The sequence below is a fragment of the Mauremys mutica genome, chromosome 2, assembly GCF_020497125.1.
Source record: "Mauremys mutica isolate MM-2020 ecotype Southern chromosome 2, ASM2049712v1, whole genome shotgun sequence".
NCBI lineage: Eukaryota > Metazoa > Chordata > Testudines > Geoemydidae > Mauremys > Mauremys mutica.
This window is the reverse complement of record NC_059073.1, coordinates 263,985,003-264,009,688: the sequence shown is the minus strand read 5'-3', so window position 1 is coordinate 264,009,688 and position 24,686 is coordinate 263,985,003. Positions and strand designations below refer to the sequence as shown.

The 24,686-nt window shown below is 39.4% G+C and overlaps 1 protein-coding gene across 6 annotated transcripts in view; it reads left to right on the top strand.

The window, feature by feature from the left end:
• The window catches only part of MPP7 (MAGUK p55 scaffold protein 7), a 311,912-nt gene that overhangs the window by 98,432 nt on the left and 188,794 nt on the right, over positions 1-24,686 (top strand). For all 6 annotated transcript variants that reach the window (XM_045004397.1, XM_045004395.1, XM_045004398.1 and 3 more), the window contains one exon: positions 3,980-4,146. In XM_045004397.1, coding sequence (XP_044860332.1) covers positions 4,110-4,146 — 37 coding nt within the window. In that variant the 5' untranslated portion in view covers positions 3,980-4,109. The remainder of the gene's footprint in view (positions 1-3,979; positions 4,147-24,686) is intronic.

Below are 24,686 nucleotides of genomic sequence, written 5' to 3'. Positions count from 1 at the left end.
GACAAGGAGAAAAAGATATCCTCTTAGGCCACATCACCATTTCTTGGTGGATTGAGCTTGCCATAGAAAGGCATATTTGAGTCCCAATCTGCCAGCTGTTTAGATCATGGAAAGATGGAGAATTTTAGGGTAAAATACATGTGGTAGTGCCAGAAAAATCTCTTCATTCAAAAAAAGTACAAAATATAGATCTCCCTGAAGGCAGCCACTTCAGCAAAAGGCTACCTTTCCTTGTAAAAGTTTCCAATCTCATTCCTCCTTCCTTTTCTCTTACTGCATCTGGCTCAGTCTTCCCAGTACCTCCAGACTGGATGTATGAGTAAATGAGAATAGGATCATTTTTCCCCTCTTGTCTGTTGGTTGGTTTTACAATATCTATCAATCCATAGGGGTCCTCTGTTCTTTTCTTACATCTGTATTTACAGTATGTACTTCTGTTTCCTCAGAGAACTATAATTCTAGGATTATTCAGCTTTGAAAGTTGTTCCCTGGAGGCTTGTGACACACTCCCGGCCATTTATAACCAGAGGATTTGGTGCCAAGATAAGTTAGTAGGCATATGTTTGTATGGTTGGTGCGTGGACCTAATTAAATAAAGCTTCTAGACTGGTGAACATGCTTGTATGAGATGTAAGACTAATTTAAAGGTAGGACAAAACCTTCCAATATTTAAATTCTTTTTAACTGGAAACCCCTAGAAATAGAAGGATCACAATGGAAACACTTATTAACATAATTACAATAAGAAGATATGAAAGTAGAAATGAAATTATTTTAGTACAGTCAAAGTTGGGTTTTTGTCTTTAAAAATTGCATCATAATAGCTTCTGAATATAAGATTAGGCAACCCTTTTTGTAAAAAGGAAGAAAACATTTTTGTTTGTTCAGGAATAGAATTGCCTTTTGTAGTCACAACAAGTAATACCCTTATGTAAATGAATGCACTTCTCCATGTAACCACTAGATGTCACAAGTACTATAGGAGCCTGAGAGGTGACTAAGGGCCTGGTGGAAATTCAACAACATATCACAGGACTTCAGATATTTCACTGTTTCCACATGGTAGATGCCAGAAGAATCTGATACAGTGTGATATATAGAAGCAAGGTACAACTGGAATAATGAAATTTCAAAAATAAGCCCTTTTTAAAGGCTGGTTGTAACAGTCCTGTTGGGTATTGTAAATGCCTCAGGTGCACTTGATACTGCTGTTACGTTCCTGGCTTTTGGTTCTAATTTTTATGGAAAGATGGATTGAACTTCAATTTAAGAATATTCGGTAATCCCTCTCAGGACATACTGTAACAGCTGGTATTTCTGTGTTGCAGCAAATTGATTCCATACAGCAGTCAGCAATACTTATGGCTGGATTCTGACAAAAACTTCCAAAGCATTTTAAATAAATTCAGCCAAAGAAAATAACATCATCAATGCAAAAATGTAGCTTAATTTGCAAGTTTTGGGGGGTGCGGGGGAACCCTATTCCACTCCAACAAAATATTAAGCATTTTACTGGTAAGGATTTCATCAGGTCATTTATTTTTCATTAATATATATATAGGTTCTGGAGGGAATAACTTTATGCCATATATACATTTCTTAAATAATAAGGCAGTTTAATTTTTTTTAATATTGAATGTTTTACCATGAAAAAAAGAAAATGAGGAATGACATCCAGACTTTTTAATATATGAAGTGTGTGTAGATCAACAGAATTTTCAAGTTTATGTGAGCACTTTTCTTGAGGTATCTGCAGTTTTAATTAGTAGTAATGGATGCATTTGTTGATGAAAATGCCTTTGAAATGTTTACTACATTCATTTTTTGACATGGGACAAAATCTTTAAGGTGCACATAAATCAGAGGTATGTGATAATGATGTGAGCTATTGCTGTATTTTTAACAAGTTCAATAAGCTCATGGAAACTGAAAATGCTGTTCTCTATCAGATAGCTGACATCCTTCAGATAAGGATAGTCATATTCTGATTGGGGGATCATAACTGAGTTTAGAACTGGTATCTTCCTTTATGAAATTTATATGTATAAAAAAGTAAAAATTGAATCTGTGCTTTTTTTAATTTGTACAGTGTGTCCTTGGCGTAGATGTCAGGTTTTTTTCCCCTAAACTGAAGTTTGGCTTCAATTGCATATAGATGTTTTGTAACTCTAGCATCATAAGGAAATCTTTGTCGGCTTTGAGTGCTAACCTTTCTTTTCTCTGTTTTAAATTTTGCGTTTGGTATGAATTAATAGAGTTGTCATTGACTTGAAAATAATGCCTTTGTTCAATATTAATACAATATATTTGCTTGGAAGTTGATGCATCATTTAGTGAAAACTTATTTTTCTCTTTCCCACAATCTCTTAAAATCAAATCTTCAATATGCTGTCTAATTCAAGTAAAATATTAGGTCTTTATTTTTTATATTCTTAAAAATCCATTGTATTTACCAAAAAGTGGATGTTTCTGCTGGTGCAATAAAGCTTGTCAGCCTTTACGGTTTAAAACAAGTTCTTAGGGGGAGATAACTTTATCCTGTATGTGTAATTTAAACAAACCAGTAATTTTTTTTTTTAAGTCTGAAAGTTAGCATATAAAATTTTGCTTTTGGCAAACTTAATTTTTTTTAAAAATACTTATTTTAATAGCAAGTTCAGTTTGGAGCATGTTGGCAACCCTGCCTTGTAACTAAAAATGGATTATAATTTACTAAACAAAATCTGATAAACAGTCCACGATAAATTATAATACTTGTAGAGGGTTTTTTCATGTGTGGAGGACAAAATATTGAACAGTTCCCAATGGTTATGGCACTTGTGCTTTAACCTTTTATAAGAATCTGTGCATACAAGAGAGTCCAAACTGTGCACCGTCAGGACCAGGATAACTTCAAAAGAGAACCATTCTGATTAATAGTATGAATGTTTTTAAAACAAAAACAAAAAACATCTTTCCTGTATATACATTCTTATGAAAAATTGGAGCCATTCTGATTTCTTACTTATATAACATATTTTATTTTCCAGAATCCAGAGAAAATATAATCTTGATTTCAAATCTCTCTCTCCCTACCTTGGTCTGCTCCACTATGAGTTAACGCCAGCAGTCTTAACTCTGTAATACAAATCAGCGAAAAAGAAATTCAATCTTATTTTAACATTGCCTTTTGTACTAAATTATCTCTCTCTCATAATGGTTCTCTATTTTTCTGAAAGAACTGATCAGAAATAGACTAAAAGTTTAAATTGGCAGTAATTAAAAAATATATTATCAGCATGACTTTCTAGTAGTAAATATACAGGGTCAAATCCTCAGCTGGTATAAATGGTCACAGTTCCATTGAAGTCAGTGGAGCTATGACCATTTATACCTGTTGAGAACCTGCCCCACACAGTACTATTTGTAGAATTTCACTTGACGTTTGGAGCTATGATCCAGGCAGTAAACGCAGGTTGTACTTCAGACTTTAAATGAATTGAAGAGATATGATGGAATTGGAAGTTAAGTGGAGGCCTTGTATAAATTAGTGTTAGACTAAACAGAGGTTCTTCTGGTAAAGTAGTCATAAACTTTGAGCAATTTAAAGTATTTACTGTTTTGGAAAAATAGCCCTTTTATTTCCAAAATATTTAACATTGTAGGGTTAAAATGTGTAATTTTAGTGAAGGACAGAAATGATTTTTACAGCAGCATAGGATTAAAGACTAGACTGAAGAAAACAAACTTGCATCATCTTGGAAAAAGTCTTAAAAGTCTTAATATAAAAACAATGTACTCTCTTGTTTTAATTGAGAGCATCAAATTAAATAAAAAACTCCTTTAGCAATAATGATTTGACTGGGTCACTAGGACATTATTTCGAGGAGACCGCTAGCCACTCAGATCAAGTTTTAATTTTTATTGACGTACTTAAGCTGCAATAATTTACGGTTTAACAGTGTTCTTTATTGTAAAATTATGTTTCTATTCTTTCTAGGGGAATCTTGGAGATTGCATAAATCTTTGTAGAAAACTTGGCTGCAGGCAGCTGAACTGAAATTAACTGCTGCCTTCTGGCTGTGGAGCACTATTCTAACGTTCTTGTGTGATAGCCTGTAGACTAAATCATGCCAGCTTTATCAACTGGATCTGGAAGTGACACAGGTATGCAAGCCTAAAAGGACTATATGTTCCCCCCCTTGTCTTAGTTGTGAAGTCTACAATCTTTATCTACAGAAAGATAATTAATTACAGTCATCTAATTGAACACATTTTTAAGTTTAACCTCTTCTCTCCTTACTTAATGTAAATGAACTAAACATCACAGTTGAAAAATAAAATCCTTCAGATTATGTATTCATCTGAGCAATTTCTTTTCAGTCACTGTCTCCTCTTCGTGGCTTTATTTATTTTTTTTTTTTTTAAGAAAAAGGAATTAAATCATTTTACATGGCCCAATGTGTGAAACAGTCGAGACTGTCCTTTATTTGAATTACAGATTCGAATGGAGTTATTTCTGAACACAAACGATTTAGTTTTGATTTTTTTCTTAAAAAAATAAGTTAATTGTCATTTCCTCCCCCACTCCCGCTATCACACATAAAGGTTCCGTTTCCACCACTGAGGGTATGTCTACACTACCCGCTGGATCGGCGGGCAGTGATCGATCCAGCAGGGATCGATTTATCATGTCTAGTCTAGACGCGATAAATCGACCCCCGAGCCCTCGCCCGTCAACTCCTGTACTATAGCGCCGCAAGAGGCGCAAGCAGAGTCGATGGGGGAGCGTCAGCAGTCGACTCACCGTGGTGAAGACACCACAGTAAGTCGATCTAAGTACGTTAACTTCAGTACATTATTCATGTAGCTGAAGTTGCATTACTTAGATCGATCCCTCCCCCTAGTGTAGACCAGGGCTGAGTGTATGTGGTGGCAATACAGTAACTCCTCGCTTAATGTTGTAGTTATCTTCCTGAAAAATGCGACTTTAAGCGAAACGATGTTAAGCAAATCCAATTTCCCCAGAAGAATTAATGTAAATGGGGGGGGGGGGGGTTAGGTCCCAGGCAATTTTTTTTCACCAGACAAAAACCTATATATTATATAGATATACACATAGTATACGTTTTAAACAAATAATGTATTACTGTACACAGCTATGATGATTGTAAAGCTTGGTTGAAGTGGTGAAGTTAGAGGGTGGAAGAGGGAGGGATATTTCCCAGGGAGTGCCTTGCTGCTAAATGATGAACTAGCACTTGGCTGAGCCCTCAAGGGTTAACACGTTGTTGTTAATGTAGCCTCTCACACAAGGCAGCATGAACACGAGGGAGGGGAGACAGCATAGCAGACAGAGACAGACACACACTTTGTGTGTGGGAGAGAGAGAGAGATGCACACTGCCCCTTTAAATAAGCTGACCCACCCGTAAGTGCATTGTCTTTTTAAGTGGATCAGGAAGTTGAGACAACAGCTGCTGCCCCAAGCTCTGTGTCTTTCTCCGTCTGTGTCCCCTCCCTGCTCTGTATGGAGAAGGGGTAAGTGGGGTGCAGGAGCACGGGGGAGGGGGACACCCTGACATTAGCCCTCCCCTTTCCCCCCTGCACAGCAAGCAGGAGTCTCTGGGAGCAGCTCCAAGGCAGAGGGCAGGAGCAGCACATGGCAGTGGGGGAAGGGACAAGCTGAACTGCCAGCAATTGGTAGCCTGATGGGTGGCTGCAGCAGAGGGAACTTATGGGAGTGGGGAGCTGATAGAGGGAGCTTATAGGGGGCTGCTGGTCCACCCTGGTTACAAGCCCCCACCAGCTAGCTGCAACGGGCTGCTCTTCCTGCAAGCAGTGGACAAAGCTGGCAGCTGCCAAACGACATTAGATGGGAGCATTGCACAACTGTAAATGAGCATGTTCCCTAACTGATCAGCAACGTAACAATGAAACAATGTTAACAAGAACGACTTTGAGGAGTTACTGTACAGTTACAAAGATTTTTTTCCTACCATTCCAAAGTTTTACCCTTTTCAACAATACTAAAGTATCTGGAATGTAGACAGAGGCTTAAGTTCCACCTTGCTGACACTTTTAGCAAGGAAAAATCAAATGCCCAAATACAAAACGGGGAATAACTTAGCTAAGCACCAGTATTGCAGCAAAGGGTCCATGGGTTATAGTGGATCCAAAATTGAATCTGAGTCAACAGTGTGGTGCTGTTGAGAAAAAGCCAAATGTTGTTCTGGGGTGTATTAACAAGAGTGTTGTATGTAAAACATGGGAAGAAATTGTTCCACTCTCCTTAGCATTGATGAGGCCTCAGCTGGAGTAATGCGTCCAGTTTTGGGCACCACTCTTTAAGAAAGATGTGAACAAATTGGAGAGAGTCCAGAAGGGAGCAACAAAATAAGATATTTAGAGGAAATTACTTATGAGGAAAGGTTGTATGAATTGGGCATGTTTAGTCAGAAGAGAACACTGAGGGCTTGGCTACACTTGCAAGTTGCAGCGCTGGTAGAGGCTTTCCAGCGCTGCAATTAGTAACCGTCCACACCTGCAAGGCACATCCAGCGCTGCAACTCCCTGGCTGCAGCGCTGGCTGTACACCTGGTCAGGTTGGGGTGTAGCGATTGCAGCGCTGGTGATCCAGCGCTGCTCATCAAGTGTGGACACACACCAGCGCTTTTATTGGCCTCCAGGGAATAAGGAGATATCCCAGAATGCTTTTAACTAAATTACTCTCTTTGTTTTGTTATGCAGCCTCTCTTTGTTTTGTTGTGAACTCCGATCGGAGCTCCGTTGAACTGCTTATCTAAAAAAACAAACACTGATCACAGCAAACAGGAGCTATCTGTACCTGGCTGTGAACGATCAAATGAGAGGCAGGGAGTGAATGTTTGCTTGACAGAGAAACAGCGTTGGATGCAGGCTGTTTGCAATTAAGACTAAGGGTTCGCAAACATTTTGTGATTTTTCAATCCAGGAAGCTAACACACAGTGTTGGCTCCAAAAATCCACGCTCTCTATCTTCCCCGCTCCCTGTCACAGTACACCACCCTCCACCCCCCTCTTTTGAAAAGCACGTTGTTGCCACTTGAATGCTGGGATAGCTGCCCATAATGCAGCACTCCCAACAGCGCTGTAAATGCTGCAAATGTGGCCACACACCAGCGCTGGTAGCTGTGAGTGTGGCCACACACCAGCGCTGTTCCTGCACAGCTGCATGACCAGCGCTGTAACTCCCAGCGCTGCAACTTTCAAGTGTAGCCAAGCCCTGAGGGGGACATAAAGCTCTGAAGTGAAGTGTTTTCCATGTCCCTCCAGAGTAGGACAAGAAGTAATTGATTTTGTTTGTGGCAAGAGAGATTAGGTTAGAGATTATAAAAATACTTTCTAACTCTAAGGATAGTTAAGCACTGGAGCAGCTTACTTAGGGAGATGTGATTCCCTCTCATCAGAAGCTCTTAAGAACAGGTTAGACACACATCTGTCCAGGGTTGGTCTAGATATACTTAATTGTGCTTCAGTGGGTGGGGACAGACTAGATGACCTCTTGATGTTGCTTCCAGCCCTACATTTCTTTGATTCTATTTACTAATAATACTTAATATTGTATGTTCAAAGGTGTATCAATACCAGCTAATCTTCATAGCAGCCCTGTGCACTAAATAAGTATTTTTTAATCCCCATTTTAGAGTAGGGGAAATGGAAGCAGCAAGATAAGCAAGGTAAAGTGAGTCATTTTGCCCAAAGAGACACAATAAGTCAGTGACAAAGCCAGACTTAGAACTTGGAATTCCTGCCTCTTAACCTTGTGCTCTTTCCTTTGAATACACAATTAGAAATGGGAGGATTGTGAAAAGGGGGGATTCCAAAATGCATGAGGAGTTGCATTTGGTTACAAGTCTAACTGGATTTTATGGAGCAGAGATAGTTAGTTAGTTTTTTTGCTACCAATCCAGATTTTCTCCACATAAAATTAAAATTAACCTTTTCCTTCTTTCCTTCCTCTGACTCCTACTGCTCTTGCTGGATTTCAGGAATTTTTTCCCCTCCTTCCCCTAATATACCACATTCCACTACCATGACAGTTGAGGCCAGCTAGTTTGCCCATGTTGTCCTCTAGCTTTGAATTCTGGAGTATTAGTTGTGGAGTGTTTGCTGTGGAGGATCTTCTGCTTTGGTGCTTTCTTGCTTTTATCCACCTGCCTTTGCTGACCTTCAGAGCACCACTTAAGGTCATTTACTGGTATTTGGCCAAATATTTTCTAGTGTTCAGAGTATTTCATGTAGTGAGCAGAGATGGGCAGTGGAGTGATGGGTGACTGTTGGTATCTGATATAACCAGTGTGGCTTACTTTATTACTTAAATAAATGTATCCAGCGGTGGTGGTGAGGGGGACATAATGAATCTGTGAATCAATAAAATGGCTTGGAAAAAGGTATGAAAAATTAATTCCTCAATATTAAAATGTGTGGCTTTTTCTAAAGCACATGTATTGTAATATTTTATACATGTGAAGTTCAAAGCACCCATTTCATAATTATGATTAATGACAAAAGCTTAATTGTCCTCATAAACCCAAGAAACGTATTAATAAGAATGATTATGCCATCTGTGTCTTACTTCTGAAATAATATTTTGACTTTGGGCCAGATACAATTTGTTTAGCACTTCAAGGTTTAAAGTGCACCTCTTTACTCAAGCAAAGGCTCAGGTTCTGGAGGAAGGGATTATTCTTCCACTTTTTCCCTGCAAGGAGGGCAGGTACTGTTTGCAGGATAGAAAGATGTTTTAGGTTTTTTGGGGGTTTCTATCCTGGTTTTAATATAACCCTTCCAGCCCCCGACCTGATGCACACTGCTATCATTTTGCTTCTAGTACTCCAGCTCTTCGACGTAAATCAGAATGTAGAGTTCTGTTGTCTGTGCTAGTCCCTGGTGGGCAAACACTCTTTCTCCACCCCACTACGTAAACATGAATTGTATGTTGTGAGATGTAATGGAATCTGAGCTGCTCCAAACTGTGAGAATTTGATCCCAAATTAGTGTGCTGTTTAATGGGGTCAAATAGCAACTGGGCCCAAATTTGCCTTTAAGGTAGGGAAGGCGATTTCATACAAGCAATTAACCAGCTAAAACATCTAATAACGAAAACAAACTTCTTCACTCCCCCATGTCCTGCACTAGCCCTTGCTTAGGGCATGTCTACACTGGCAGAGTTACAGTGCTGGAAGTTACAGTGCTGAAGGGAGAGCACGCTGAAGGGAAACTGCTGTTATGTGTTCACACTTGCAGTGATATTTGGGGCCGTGCACTCTGGGCAGCTATCCCACAGAGCACCTCTTTCTCTTCTGCCGCTAAAACTTGTGGGGAGGCGGAGAGGGTGGTGGGGCATCCTGGGTCCTGTCCCAGTGACCCATGATGCATTGCTTCATATCCCAGCAATCCCTATGCTTCAGTCTGCATTTGGTGTCATCTTTCAATGGTTTATGTACTGCGTGTCCTGCCTCTTTGGGCTGCAGGAATAGATCCCGAACTGTTCACCAGTATGCTGCTCGCTCTGACCAGCACATCACGAGTGGCAGTGGAATTATTCCTTAAACTACAAAGGCAAGAGGAGTGCAACATTGATCTTACCACACGAAGTAGCTACGACACGAGATTGCTTGTGGCATTCATGGAGGAGCTGTCCACAGTGGAACGCTGCTTTTGGCCTCGGGAAACAAGCACTGAGTGGTGGGATCACATTATGATGCATGTCTGGGATGACGAGGAGTGGGTGCAGAACTTTCGCATAAGGAAAGCCACTTTCATGGGACTGTGTGATAAGTTCACCTCAGCCCTTTGGCACAAGGACATGAGAATGAGCACTGCCCTGATGTTGGAGAAGCGTGTGGTAATTGGACTGTGGAAGCTGGCTACTCCAGACTGCTACCAATTGATTGCTAATCAGTTCGGCGTGGAAAAGTCTACCGTTGGACTCATGTTGACGGAAGTGAGCAGGACCATTAATTGCATCCTGCTCCAAAAGACCATGACTCTGGGCAATGTGCATGACATTGTAGATGGCTTTGCACAAATGGGCTTCCCTAGCTGTGGGGGGCGATAGATGGCATGCATATTCCAAGTCTGGCACCAGACCACCTAGCCACCGAATACATTAATCTCAAGGGGTATTTCTCAATAGTTTTCCAGGCGCTTGTGGATCACCGTGGGCATTTCACAGACATTAGTGCAGGCTGGTCCGGAAAGGTGCATGACGCACACATCTTTCAGAACATTGGCCTGTTCAGGAAGCTGCAAGCAGGGACTTTCTTCCCGGACCAGAATATCACCATAGGGGAAGTCGAAATGCCCATTGTGATCCTGGGAGACCCCGCCTACCCCTTAATGCCATGGCTTATGAAGCCATATATAGGGCAACTTGACAGCAGCAAGGAGCAGTTCAACAACAGGCTGAGCAAGTGTAGCATGACTGAGTGTGCTTTGGCCATTTAAAAGCCCTCTGGTGCAGCCTCTATGGGAAGTTGGACCTGGCTGGTGACAATATTCCTATGCTTATAGCTGTGTGCTGTACAGTCCATAATATTTGTGAAGGGAAGGGTGAAAGCTTCACTCAGGGCTGGACCTCAGAGGATAACCGCCTGGAGGCTGAGTTTGAACAGCTAGAGATCAGGGCTATTAGAAGGGCACAGTGTGGGGCCATAAGGATCAGGGATGCCTTGAGGCAGCATTTTGAAGCTGAAAGCCACTAATATTTGTTGCTATTCTCGGGAGTGCAGTGCTTGTAATGCTAGGAGGTGATTGGTGCACATGATGCAATACGTGGGTTTAACATAATTTTATGTTGCTTTGCAGGGCTCTTTTTGCTTTCAATTAATAGAATAAAGTTTGCTTTCAAATCAGCACAGTTCTTGTATTAAAAGACAACAACTGGAGGAGAGAGTCAAACAAAGAAAACCATCAGCAGTGAGGTGGATGGGGGAGGGGAAGGTCCCAGGAGGAGGAAGGGTCACAGGACAGCTAAAGATTTGTGTATGTCCAGGGATCATATCCAATCTTCTCCTTTGGAGTACAATGCAGCGGATACTGTACTGCAGCGGGTACTGTACTTCAGCAGGGCCAAACTGCAGAGGGATGGGTGTTGAGGGCAAGGAGTAGTGGGAGTCTGCTGTGCTGGACTGTGACAGGGGAGGAGTGGAATGCCGTGGGTATAGACTGGAACCAGGAGGTTGATAATAGTGTGTTGGCGGTGTCTGGGGAGGCACATGGCAAAGAGTTTTGCGGCAGCAGCTGCAGGGGAGGGCGAGTGCGGAGCTCCTTGCTTTGAAGAGCTAGTATCGCCTGGAGTGTGGCTGCTTGGTGCTCCATAACCTTTAAGAGCCGCTCCGTGGCTTCATTCTGGAATGCCACGTTCTCTTTTTGATTCCTCTTCTCGCTGTCCCGACACTCCTTCAGTTCCTGTTTCTTGGCGGTGGAGTGCATCATAATGTCATGCAGAAAGTCCTCCTCAGTTCTTCTTGGCCGCTTTCTAATTCTGCACAGCCATTTAGCCACCAATAATAAAGGAGGAGGCTGGGCTCCCAAGGTCATCTCTGTGAAGTTTAAATTCATCATTTTCAGAAGCAGTATTGTTTGCAACACAGACAACGCTGATTCAGTGTTTTAAAACACAGCCAGTACTCTCACACCTGTCACTAACTGGCCAACCTCAGGCAAGCACACATGAGCCACAAGACCCCCAAAATAGTGAGTAGCTGCAGGGGCAGGGCAAATCACTCTTCCCGGACCCTGCTGTACACTGGGCACATGGCTCTTGGGGAGAGCCAGCACTGTAGGCTGGGGCCTGATAATCATTCCTTCCCCACACTTTCCACAGGGTGTGATCATTATGGGAGATATCTTGCTGCCGAGGGTGAATGGGAAATCAAGGGAGGATCTTCTCCAAGCCTGCGCCTTCTGCCCTGCCCCCCGTCTGGCTCCCCTGTGTGCAGCAATGGTGTCCTCCCCGAGATAAGACAGTTCTCCATCCTGTAGGGTATGTAGAAGAGGTGATGGCCAGAAGTCTAAGTACACTGGTTTGAAACTGGGAGAAAGAAAGGTGAAGAAAAGCGATAAAGGCCTGTGGTGGGAAGAGCTGTTTGTTCCCTAGTGCAGTGGCTTTCAGCCTTTCCAGATTATTGTACCCTTTCAGGAGTCTGGTTTGTCTTGTGTACCTCCAAGTTTCACGTCACTTAAAAACTACTTGCTTACAAAATCAGACAAAAATACAGAAGTGTCACAGCACACTATTACTGAAAAATTGCTGACTTTCTTATTTTACTATATAATTATAAAATAAATCAACTGGAATATAAATATTGTACATACATTTCAGTGTATAGTGTATAGAGCAGTATAAATAAGTCATTGTCTGTATGACATTTTAGTTTGTACTGACTTCACTAGTACTTTTTCTGTAGCCTGTTTGTAAAACTAGGCAAATATCTAGATGAATTGATGTACCTCCTTGAAGACCTTTGTGTACCCCTAGGAACTACACATACCCATGGTTCAGAACCATTGCTCTGGTGGACTGTCAGGTTACAGTGCAGTGAAGTCTTGCAACCCTTGATCAGAGCTGCTGAGATCTGCCGCTAAAATTTCATATTACAATGAAGTGGTAAAGCCTGTATTTGCTAACATGAAGCTGTTAATCGTGCTTTATGTTTATCATGAAATACCCAGTGGACTACTGCCAACATTTTCAAGTGTGAAAGTTGCATAGGGGCGCCACAGCAAATGTAATGTGCAACTACCTCTAGTTACACTATAGTTCAGGTTACAATACCACTTTCCTAAATTTCTAGACCACTGGAAGTAAAATCAGTCTGAAAATTGATGCCAGTTGAGACAAAACTCACCTTTGCTTCAATGGGGCTAGGCTGTCATCCTTGATTCTGGAATGATCTCTGTCTCCAGCAGCCAGAGGCATTAAATGATATGTAGACTTGCGTTAATATGAAAGATGTAGGAAGCTAAGATATACCTGGCTAGCAGTAATTGTTATCTGATTTAATCCTTAAAAATAACCTTAGTGTGATGTAAAAACTTCACCTCAACCTTAGCTACTTGATTATCAACATCTTCATAGTGCTTAGTAATTTCATACCACTCTGAACAAATTTTCAAAACTTCTGTAAGTGAGTTAATCTTTTAAAAAACATCTGTGATTTATTCAATCAGCAATGTGGAATTAAATACGTGTTTGTTATATTTACCAATGGTAAGTGTCTTAAAACTATTCAGTTACGTAGATACAATCTTACCTTTAACTTGTAACATTTGACAACTGGAACAGTTTTACTTAATCTTTTTGAAAGAAGCAGCAAGGAAACTTTAGTTGTAAAATAGCTTTAACCAATAGCAGGGATAGTTTTTTGACCAAAAGACTTAAGAAATAGCTGTTTTTGTTAGACAGAAAGCTATAATCACACGAACAGTTTGACAGTTTCTGGTCATGCCATCTGTCCGTTGACTGGCGCAGACTATTATGTTGTAGTGTAAAATGTAAGAGTGCCAGAACCTAGATTAGCTGCAGAGTATTGTATACATCAACTGTCAGAGGAAAGATGCTGTGGCTTTTCAGTCCAGCTTCAGGTCAAGGACTGGCTGTTTTACTGTTAGTCCTAAAACTGTTAATCTAAATGACATTTAGTACTAATAGTCACTGAAAACCTGCCACGCTAATTTCCAGTTGCTTGACATGGAACAGCTACAAATATTCAAATATTCTTTTGCTCTATTGTGATAGGAAACCTGTGTAAAGGAATTTAATGTACTCTGTGGGTTTCGGTGCTAGGAATATGTGAAATGTTTGCCACTCATTCAAATCACTGTTATATTTTGTCTAAACATATCCTTGAGACATTATGTCTGACTTACTATTTTGAAATGTGAGTATATATTCTTACTGATTTGAGCACATAACTTTTGCTTGTGCTAAGTGTTATACTCATTCAGTGAGACATTTTTTCCTTCAGTATACTACTTGATATGTCCAGCTTCACAGTACATTTTTAATGCTTGAAATACAACTTACATGAACATCTTCCTGATTGATGCATGAAATCCTACTGATCACAGGGCCTTTTGATACACTGGGGAGCATAGTATGAAAACTGAGGTTTATGGTAATCAAATTAAGTTTTCCAGTAGCTTTGGGCTCAGTTCAGTAATAAATAGCCTTGACCCCTGCTCTTGGAAGGCTTAATTCAATCCTTAAAGGGAAACTGTTCTTTTTTTTCCAACTGTAAAATGCCACATTAGGTATTCCATACCACTCCTCCCCAGTGCCATTCCCTCACTCCCTCTTGCAAATGCTGTGAATTTAGAGTTAGTGCATTAAGCATGCTCAGTGCGTCTCTTTCCCAAACAACCTAATGCTGGAATGATTTTTTTTTATTATATGCCAGATACCTCTTTGGTGTTGATGAGGACTTAGATGCAAATATTTAGTGAATGACTCATCACAGTGGATGTCTATACAAGTGGCCAGTCAATTCGTTAAGAGCATTCTGGATACCACAGTATGCAAACTTCCTTTGTGGGCTTGGGGAGGGGGTAAAGGCACTGGCATTTTTGAAAAGGTAAACATGGGATCTTTGCATGAGCATTTACACTGTGTTAGTTTGTGCTGACTAGGTCACATTAAGTCAGTACTATCATTATTTTGTTGCTATTGCAGCGTTGCATAGTATTTTAAAGTGGTAGTCCAAGTAGACTTGATTAATTTTCAGAATATGATGCCTGCTGATATTATGTCTAGCAACTATGTTTAGATCATAGTTTATTTTAAAACCACATTGGTGATCAGCTCAGTATAGGCATAGGGTCTTTGCAGCGTTCTGTCCTCCACTATATGAATGCAAATGGTAATCAGCTATTCAGTTCAACTCAGTGTTAGTGTGACCAGATGTCCCGATTTTATACTGACAGTCCCAATATTCAGGGCTTTTTTTTAATATAGGTGCCTATTGCCCCCCACCACTGTCCTGATTTTTCACACTTCCTATCTGGTTACCCTACTCAAAATGAACTGGTAAATCTGAAATGTCCCTGTTAAGGCAAATCCTAAAAGACCAGTAACTGTTTCGAACAACTGCAAATATTTACCTCCTGTAGTCAAATACTAAAACTAAAGTATTTCATTTTACAAGAAAGAGAACTTAATTTAAATGCATTTAAAAAAAAATCTGGAGAACTCCCATTCAACATTTTCTATTGTAACCTTATTTTCAGATAGGTTCTCAAATTGATATAATTCAAAGTAATGAAAGATAGCTACAAACTTCACGTTTAAAAAAGTTCTGCATGTCTTGAGTAGGTTTGCAGTCTTGCCCTTTGAAATCATTTATGACAAAATTGCAATTCATTATTAACCAGAAAACAGCAAAATGAAACTTAAATAAAATCATTATTAACATTGGAATTCTGTTTACAATATAGAACTCATAAGGATATCAAAATTTGACTATTTCTTAAAGCTAAAAAACCAGTAGCCTGGTATTTTTTCCAAATATGCTGATGTGACCAGATGTCCTGTTTTTAAAGGGACAGTCCCACCTTTTGGGCCTTTTTCTTATATAGGTGCCTATTAACCCCCACCCCCATCCCATTTTTTCACAGTTGCTATCTGGTAACCCTACTGATCACCCTCAGCAGTCACAGATTTCATTGTGAACTGTGGACTGTGTTCAGTTCCTCTGAAAATCAGGCTGATAGTGAATTTGTGGAAAACAAAATATGCAGTTGTTTTAAAAGGTCACTTTTAAATGTAGGAATGAGTTAATCACTGTGGCCCTGATCCTGCACATTGGTGAACTTTATGTACTGTGAGTAGTCCAACGTATATCAGTGGGACTGCCCACATTGCATAAAATTAAACATGTATGCAAGTCTTTGCATAATTGAGGCCTGTCTTAATGCATGCACATACTGTATACACTGTATTTTTTACTGCAGCTTGTATACACACACTAATCTTAAATACCATCTTAGCAAATGTTTTTTTCAGATAGTCAGTGTTAGTGACTTTGACTACTGTACAGTAGCAAATGATGTCAACATCACAAGCAACAAAAGCACAAATTCTGTTATTTCATTTTGGGTAACTAAAATGTCTGATCCTTTGTAGAACTGTAAAAGTATACTTTAAATGTGAAAAAGTAAGCTTGTTATAAATGGCAGCAAACAGTGCTGATTATTTTACCTTTGACAAAGTGGAAAATTTAAAGCTTGATGTGTCCCAGTTTATTAATACAATAAAATTTTACAGTGTTGTTCTGGGCTTAGATATGTTCTATAGGGTTTATTACCCCTTAGTTACAGTAAAAAGCTTGGTTTTAAGCGTGGCATTATTATACAACATACTAATTCAGAAAACTAATTAACAAATGAAAGTAAATGCTCATCCATTTGTCTCAGCTTTTTTGAAGTTTTTTTCTTATACTACTAACAAAGTTAAATATTTTCTTGTAATATGTAAGAGTGATGGAACGCAGAGACCATATTTTTTTATCATTTAGCACTGGTTTATAGCTTCCACAGGCTTGTCCTAATAATGAAGCTATGAAGGATATGACAAGAATGGTGATATTAAATTTCTCTAGACTAACAGTAAATTTTTCCATTCTGATGTCAAGAATGTTGAGCATCTGGAATCTGCAATATGAGTGGTTCACTATGGGAACACTTTCCTCAATTACTTAGCCATTTATTCTTCTCCTAGGAACTAGTGGTCTTCTACAGAATATAATACTATATAGGAAACAATTTTGTAGAATTGGAAAAGAGTTTTGTGTCCTGTTGCTTCTGATTTAAAAGCTTTCCATTATTTTTGAGATTTAAATTGTTTTAGATCTGCAATTTAATTTGTGTTTAATTTAAATTTTTTAAATAATAAAACTTGCCACTATGACCCATTGTTCTCCTGATTCAATAAGGCAAAATTATATTAATTAGGATTAGAAAAAACAGAATGCACACACCAGAGACAGGTACAGATGTGAGTCCATAAAAAAGTATACAGAATTTTCTCTGCTAGCAGTTTAACGAAGGACTACATCAGTGGTTCTCAACCAGGAGTACTCAGAGGTCTTCCATGGGGTCCATCAACTCATCTAGATATTTGTTTAGTTTTACAACAGACTACATAAAAAGCACTAGTGAAGTCAGTATAAACTAAAATTTCATACATACAATGACTTGTTTATACTACGCTATATACTGTACACCAAAATGTAAATACAATATTTATATTCCATTTGATTTATTTTATAACTATATGGTAAAAATTAGAACGTAAACAATTTTTTAGTAATAGTGTGCTGTGACAGTTTTGTATTTTTATGTCTGATTTTGTAAGCAAGTAGTTTTTAAATGAAGTGAAACATGGGGGTATGTAAGACAAATCAGACTCCTGAAAGAGGTACAGTAGTCTGGAAAGATTGAGAACCACTGGACTACACAGAATTTAGGAATACATCTTAGATTTTCCCTTGAAATGATTTCCTTTGTCGCAGTTGACAGATAGCTGTGGTCCCTACTGTGCCAACATTTCCCTTTCTTTCACAATTAGTTCAAAGATTGCAGGGATAGGTCCTTTAAATGTGTGCCAGGTTGATTTAAATCTTGGTTTTAGGTAATGTAAGTTTTATAGTGCCATAGGCAAAATTATTGTATGCAGTGTAGTTGTAGCCATGTTGGTTCCAGGATATTAGAAAGACAAGGTGGGTGAGGTAATACCTTTTATTGGACCAGCTTCTGTTAGTGAGAGAGACAAGCTTTAACGCTTACACAGAGCTCTTCTTTATGTCCTGAGACTTTTCTCTCTCACCCGCAGAAGTTGGTCCAATAAAAGATATTACGTCAACCACAATGTCTAATAGGCAAAATAATGCAATCATTTGGTTTTATTCCCCTGTACGTTCAGCTGAATTGAACTTCATATCAGTGTCTCTGCAGAATCCAAAGTACTGATGAAATTCATCATTACCTTTAAAGTCCTTAGTTCTTGAATTAATAAAAGCCTAATGAAAATATAATGTAAATATTTTTCTACCAGAACTGTATAAAACTATCTACAATACTTTTTCTCCTCCTTCAGTCTTTCTAGGGTACAGGGTATTGTTCAGTTTATGTATAATATTAGGTAGTCTTATTAACCAGATGTGATAAAAATCAGTAATGCGCATACTAGTACGTAGAATTAGGAGCCCATCATTATTGAAGTTGAAATCTATTGTTGCCATTGGATTGCCACTATTTCATTTAGTTATTTAACTTTACATTTCTTTAACTTTGAATACAGTTCTTTTCCCCCAAGCTTTTGAGATGGGAATGTTGGGCTAAGGGGAGGAATGGGGGTATTGTGATTTGAGATCAGTGGCTAGAGTAGTAAGGGAAGTCTTTTCCTTTGCAGATTTGCAAAGTTGTCTTTTTTCTGTGTGTGTGTAAATTGGCTGGTATTTTTAAAATGTCAGTCACCTTGAGCCTTTCAGGAGGTAGTTTGTTTTTTAGAAATCTATATGAATCTATGTGTTTTATGTAATCTGTGTATTGCATTGTACCTTGAAATGTGAAAGTATTTTGATTCTGGGAAATTGCTACAGGTACTTTTTTTCCTTGTTCCAAAATAGAAGCTGGCTCAGCCTATAAATTTCTGTTTGTTCTTCTTCCTTTTCCTAGCTAACTAAATTTTCTTTAACTTGATGGGCACCTGACCAGAACAATTGAAGGGTAGAAAAAGAAACCATTCTCTGCAGAGCTATTTACAGCATTGCCAACCCCAAACACTTAAAAATCATTAGTCAAGCCCTCCAAAATCTTTTTTTTTTTTAAAGGATTTTTAATTTTTTTTTAACCATCTGGCTTTTGAACATTTAGGGTATGCTCAGGTCATGTTTTCCAGTTTTCTCCACAACCATGAGGTTAGAAACTTTAATTCAAAAAGTAAGCTGAAATTCTCATGTTCACATATTTCTAGGAGAAACATCACATTTATTGAGACTGACCCTAAAATTCTGAGATTGGACAGCACTGCACTTAGGATAAAAATGCTTAGAATTTAGTTAATGTGGTATGGTTCCTCCTTTTGTATGCAGAAAGTGTCCTGTAGAGAGTTATGACTCCAAAAGCCATTGCTTTGTTGTGGAAAATTGTCCGCATGGAAGTAAAGAAGGTGAAGGGCAAGAGTGTACACCTGACCTTATCTATGGACAGGTCTACACTAGAAATGCTACATCGGTGCAACTGCAGCACACATCTGTTGAAGATGCTGTCTGCTGCCAGGAGAGTGCTCTCCCGTTGGCATAATTACTCCACCTCTGCGACAGGCAGAAGCTAGGTTGGTGAGAAAGAGTTTCCTGATGATATAGTGCCGATATGGACAGCGCTTAGGTCACTGTAACTTGCGTTGCCCAAAGGGGTGTCTCTTTCATAGCTCTGAGCGACGTTAGTTAGATCAACTTAGGCGGTAATGTAGACTGCTACTGAAATTCCTCAATAGCAGGCACAGGGATGCAAATTCACCTCAAGTGAAGTATCTACATGGACAAGCATCTTGAAGAACCTCAGTTACTGCACAGTGTGTGAGTAACTTTCTCTTACTTTGCTTCTAGAATGTTGATATCATATGGAGTACAGTACTGTTTTAATGGCCAGAATGTTGAAGAGTTAATTAAAAAAATATTCAAACTTGTAGATGGCTCAGAGGATTGGCAATGAGATATAAGACCTATATAGTTGATGGTAGTCTTTTCATTGACTTCAACAGACTTTGGATCAAGCCTATAAAGTGTTACACATCTAGGACACCAATTCACATCGGACCCATAGGTTTGTAGTGACCTGAAGCCATTACTATCTAATAGCAGTTTGGTGACCCAAGTGAAATGATTTGGCAGTCTCTTATCCTTTCACATCTGGCAACTATAGGCACTGTTTTTGGCAGTGTTAGCTCAGGATTTGAATAGCCATGGTAAACTTAAGTATTCTTATCCCAGAGGAAGTCTCTGTAGAACTTGGTAGAGGGGCATTGCCTTGCCAACGTGGGGAAGTTTGTGCAGCTGCTGCCTATTGCTGCACTATGCATTCTCTTGATCAGCAGAGTAAACCTAGCACATTCACTAATATCAAGTGCAAGGCACACACTTTTCACCTTCTTTTTGCTATGCAGCAAAAACAAATAGCATATCATATGTAATAAAAACAACAGCTCCATATACACACATAATTTCTCCCTTGGGAGGCAGGAGGAAAAAGAAGTGCATATGGCACATGCTAACTGTATTGTTTAATGCACTTCTGGAAATTGTTCAGATACCGTGGCTTTTGGAGTAGTATGAGAACCTAGACATCTTTTTCTATTCCACAGTTCAGTTTGAAGAGAGGAAGTGACGGAATCAGGTGACCTGGACTTTGAAAGTTCAGCTTTGGAGATACAGCATTAAAAAAACCTTTTTTTGTTTGTTGGCGTGGAAGTAGAGTTGAGAACCAGATATTAAAATAGGAATCTTGTTCAACCAGCACCACAGCTGATCGCTTAATTTCTAATATTGAAATCTTTTTATTAGGGCTGTCAAGCGATTAAAAAATATTAATTGCAATTAATGGCGTGATTAAAAAAATCAGTTATTTGTGCGATGTTAAACAATAATAGAATACCATTTATTTAAATATTTTTGGCTGTTTTCTACATTTTCAAGTATATTGATTTCAACTATAACACAGAATATAAAGTGTACAGTGCTCACTTTATATATATATTTTTTTTACAAATATTTGCACTGTAAAAAACCAAAAGAAATAGTATTTTTCAGTTCACCTAATACAGGTATTGTAGTGCAATTCTCTTTATCATGAAAGTTGAACTTACAAATTAGAATTAAAATAAAACAATGTAAAACTTTCATGCCTACAAGTCCACTCAGTCCTATTTCAGCCAATCGCTCAGACAAACAAGTTTGGTTACAATTTACAGGAGATGATGCTGCCAGCTTCTTGTTTACAATGTCACCTGAAAGTGAGAACAGGCATTCATATGGCACTGTTATAGCTGGCATAGCAAGAAATTTACATGCCAGATGCGCTAAAGATTCATATGTCCCTTCATGCTTCAACCACCATTCCAGAGGACATGCGTCCATGCTGATGACGAGTTCTACTCAATAACAATCCAAAGCAGTGCGGACAGACACATGTTCATTTTCACCATCTGAGTCAGATGCCACCAGCAGAAGGTTGATTTTCTTTTTTGGTGGTTTGGGTTCTGTAGTTTCCGCACTGGAGTGTTGCTCTTTTAAGACTTCTGAAAGCATGCTCCGCACCTCGTTCCTCTGAGATTTTGGATGGCACTTCAGTTTCTTAAACCTTGGGTCGAGTGCCATAGCTATTTTTAAAAATCTCACATTGGCACCTTCTTTGCGTTTTGTCAAACAGGGCCGCCCAGAGAATTCAGGGGGCCTGGGGTCTTCAGTGGCGCGGGGCCCCCGCCACCGAATTGTTGCCGAAGACCCAGCACTTCGGCAGTGGGTCCCGGGACGGAAGGACCCCCCGCCATGGGTCTTCGGGAATGCCTGTTCTCACTTTCAGATGACATTGTAAATAAGAAGCAGAGAGCAGTATCTCCCATAAATGAAAACAAACTTGTTTGTCTTAGCGATTGGCTGAACAAGAAATAGGACTGAGTGGACTTGTAGGCTCTAAAGTTTTAAATTGTTTTGTTTCTGAGTGCAGTAATGTAACAAAAAAACTCTACATCTGTAAGTTACACTTTCACAATAGAGATTGCATTACGGTACTTGTATGATGTGAATTGAAAAATGCTATTTCTTTTGTTTACCATTTTTACAGTGCAAATATTTGTAATAAAAAAAGTGAGCACTGTACACTTAGTATTCTATGTTGTAATAGAAATCAATATATTTGAAAATGTAGAAAAAATATCCAAAAATATTTACTGAATTTCAGTTGGTATTCTATTGTTTAATAGTGCGATTAATCGCGTTTTATTTTTTTAATCACGATTAATTTTTTTGAGTTAATCGCATGAGTTAACTGCAATTAATCGACAGCCCTACTTTTTATATAAAAGCTTGGGGCTGCCCTAATGTAAGCAATCAAATTATATGATTGTGCTTTGTTTGGTCTGTGTTTTCTGCCTGTTTTGCACCTAGATGTGGTACTTCGTCTGTAAATAAAATACAGTGTTCATACTGTTTGTATTATAGCAAGTAGCATACATGCTTATCTCTTCCCGAATGACCAGCCTTTTGAGACTATTAGACAATCCTCTAGTATTTTACCAAAAGTTGAGAAAGGGAAGGGTTTCACAAGCTATTTGATTATCTCCACCCCCAACCTTTGCAATCTAGTATCAATGGGACAAAAATGTGTTTGTAATACATTGTTTTAGAATTGTCAGATGTGACAGCCTCTTTAAATATTAGAAACAAATTGTTCTGTATATGTCACAACCTTTTTCCAATAATGGTCTACTAAGGATGTTAACCTGCAGATACTGAATATGTATGGCATCCAAATCGATACAATTCAGAAATTCTAGCTAGAGCTGTAATGGTCAATCATGAAAAGATATATTTCTTTGTATAAAATAATGTGTTGAAAAAGCCAGATACCTAAATCATGGCCCTAATGTAGCAACAAGAAACTTTTAAAAACAGCGCCTTCCTAATTTGCCAATTCTGAACATTGCAGTTACGTGAACTTTTGATGTTTTTTAGTAGTCACTTGCCATCTATACAATTAGTCAATTGTTGTATTCTTTAAGTCGTATCTTAATTTTAAACCCCCATTGCAATAAAAATAGTATATTAACATACTAACAAAGTGTGTTTAAAGAATGGTGTAATGTATTAATTATAGAGAAATTCTGAGTTAAGCTTGAAACGACTTCATCGTAATCTTAACTTGCATATCCATAGCATTATACGCACACCCCCCACCCCCACACTGATCTCTTAAATGTGACCTGAAAGGGATTTTTAAAACTCTATTTGTGTCCATTCTGTTCCTTTGTATTTTCCTGTGTGTGCCCCCTCCCTGCTTTTCTCCCCCACTTTGTAGCTTCTGCCTGTTATGCTGTCTGGAGTGACTCATGACCGTGAGTGCCAACCTCAGGGCAGACTGTCAAAAAGCCTTTTCTTAGGGCCATGATAATACCGTCTTTATTCTTGAAGATGTTGTACCTCTACATTCCTCCTTCAGCAAGAGGTCCTGTATTTTCTTACCAGCTTTCTGCAAGTCTATGATGTCCAGCTTTGGCTCATGGTCTTGGAATCTTTAGCCTGCACCCTGTAGGCCTTTTTGTCTGACCTTGTCCACAGGTATTTGTCTCCCATTAAGTAAGCTTGTTTTGCAAGCTCGTCGACTCTGTTAGAAAGCTTTGAGATCTCTGCCTGATCCTTTCTGTGCACCTTTACTTTGCAGAGATATGTATTACCTTCCCTGGAGGTGGCAAGATTCTAGGCGTGCAAGAGATATTTCGCATAGCCTTCCCATCTGAGAGCGTCATGGATTATTGGATCTACACTGGCATCCATTCTGTCAATGCTCTGATCACCCAGTCTGACTCTGGACACACAAAAAGGTTACTCTTTGGATCTGCAGCATTCAAGACAGCCAACATTGCAATGACTTTTGCTACATGGGCTGAGTAAGGTAAAACGGTACCTTGAACGATGGTCTGTGAACTAATCTGAAGGGCAGCATATCCGGCATGTGGCTTGCCATCTTTGTAGAAACAACTTCCATCTACTACCCAGACATCAAAAGTTTTTCTCTTTGGCCTCTTGGTATGCAGTGCCCATCTTGAAGGGTGATTTGACTTGTTTGACAGTGTCCAGGGGCACAGGGCGTTCATGCTCCTCCCCTTGTATTAGAAGAGCATAAGATGCAACAGATAGTTGAGATGTTTTATTAACCTTCACATTCCTGTTGACCAGGCTAAGGGTCCACCCTGCTAAGCTTGGGTTGGAGACCCTCCCTTTGTTAATGCGTCCTCAAAGAACATACTTGATGGGAGTATATATTGTCTTGAGGATTACTGGGGACATACCAATCATGTATTCCCAATGGCCAAGGGCCCATGTGAGGGCTAACACCCCCTTTTCACATGCAGAATATTGTTGTTCCACATTGCTCAGTACCTTTGAGCCATATGTGACAGGCTTTGGACCATTACCAGTATCCTGAAGTAGGACAGCACCTAGGCCCTTATCTATTGTGGCCAACTGCAGCTGATATGGAACGTCTGGTCTAGGGTATACAAGTGCAGGAGCGTTCATGAGGGCTTGCTTTAATTTGACAAAAGCCTCCTTCTGCTCCTCTTTTCATGTCCACTCTTGTCCTTTTTTTAACCGCTGATATAAAGGAAGTGCTATCTCCGTATACCCTTCCACGAATTCCCATGAGAATTTTGTTAATCCTAAGAAGGAACGTGAAGCAGATATATCCTGGGGTGCTGGAAGCTTGCTTTTAAGTTCAATCTTGTGGGCGTCTGGTTTTCTTCCATCCTTTCCACTCAATGCCCAGGTATGTTACTGTCTGGAGCAGTAGCTGAGCCTTAGCTGGGTTAATTACAAATCCTGTATTCTTGATTTTTTTCCAGTACCATGTCGAGCACTTTCAAGTTTTCCTCCTTAGTGAGGGTTGCAA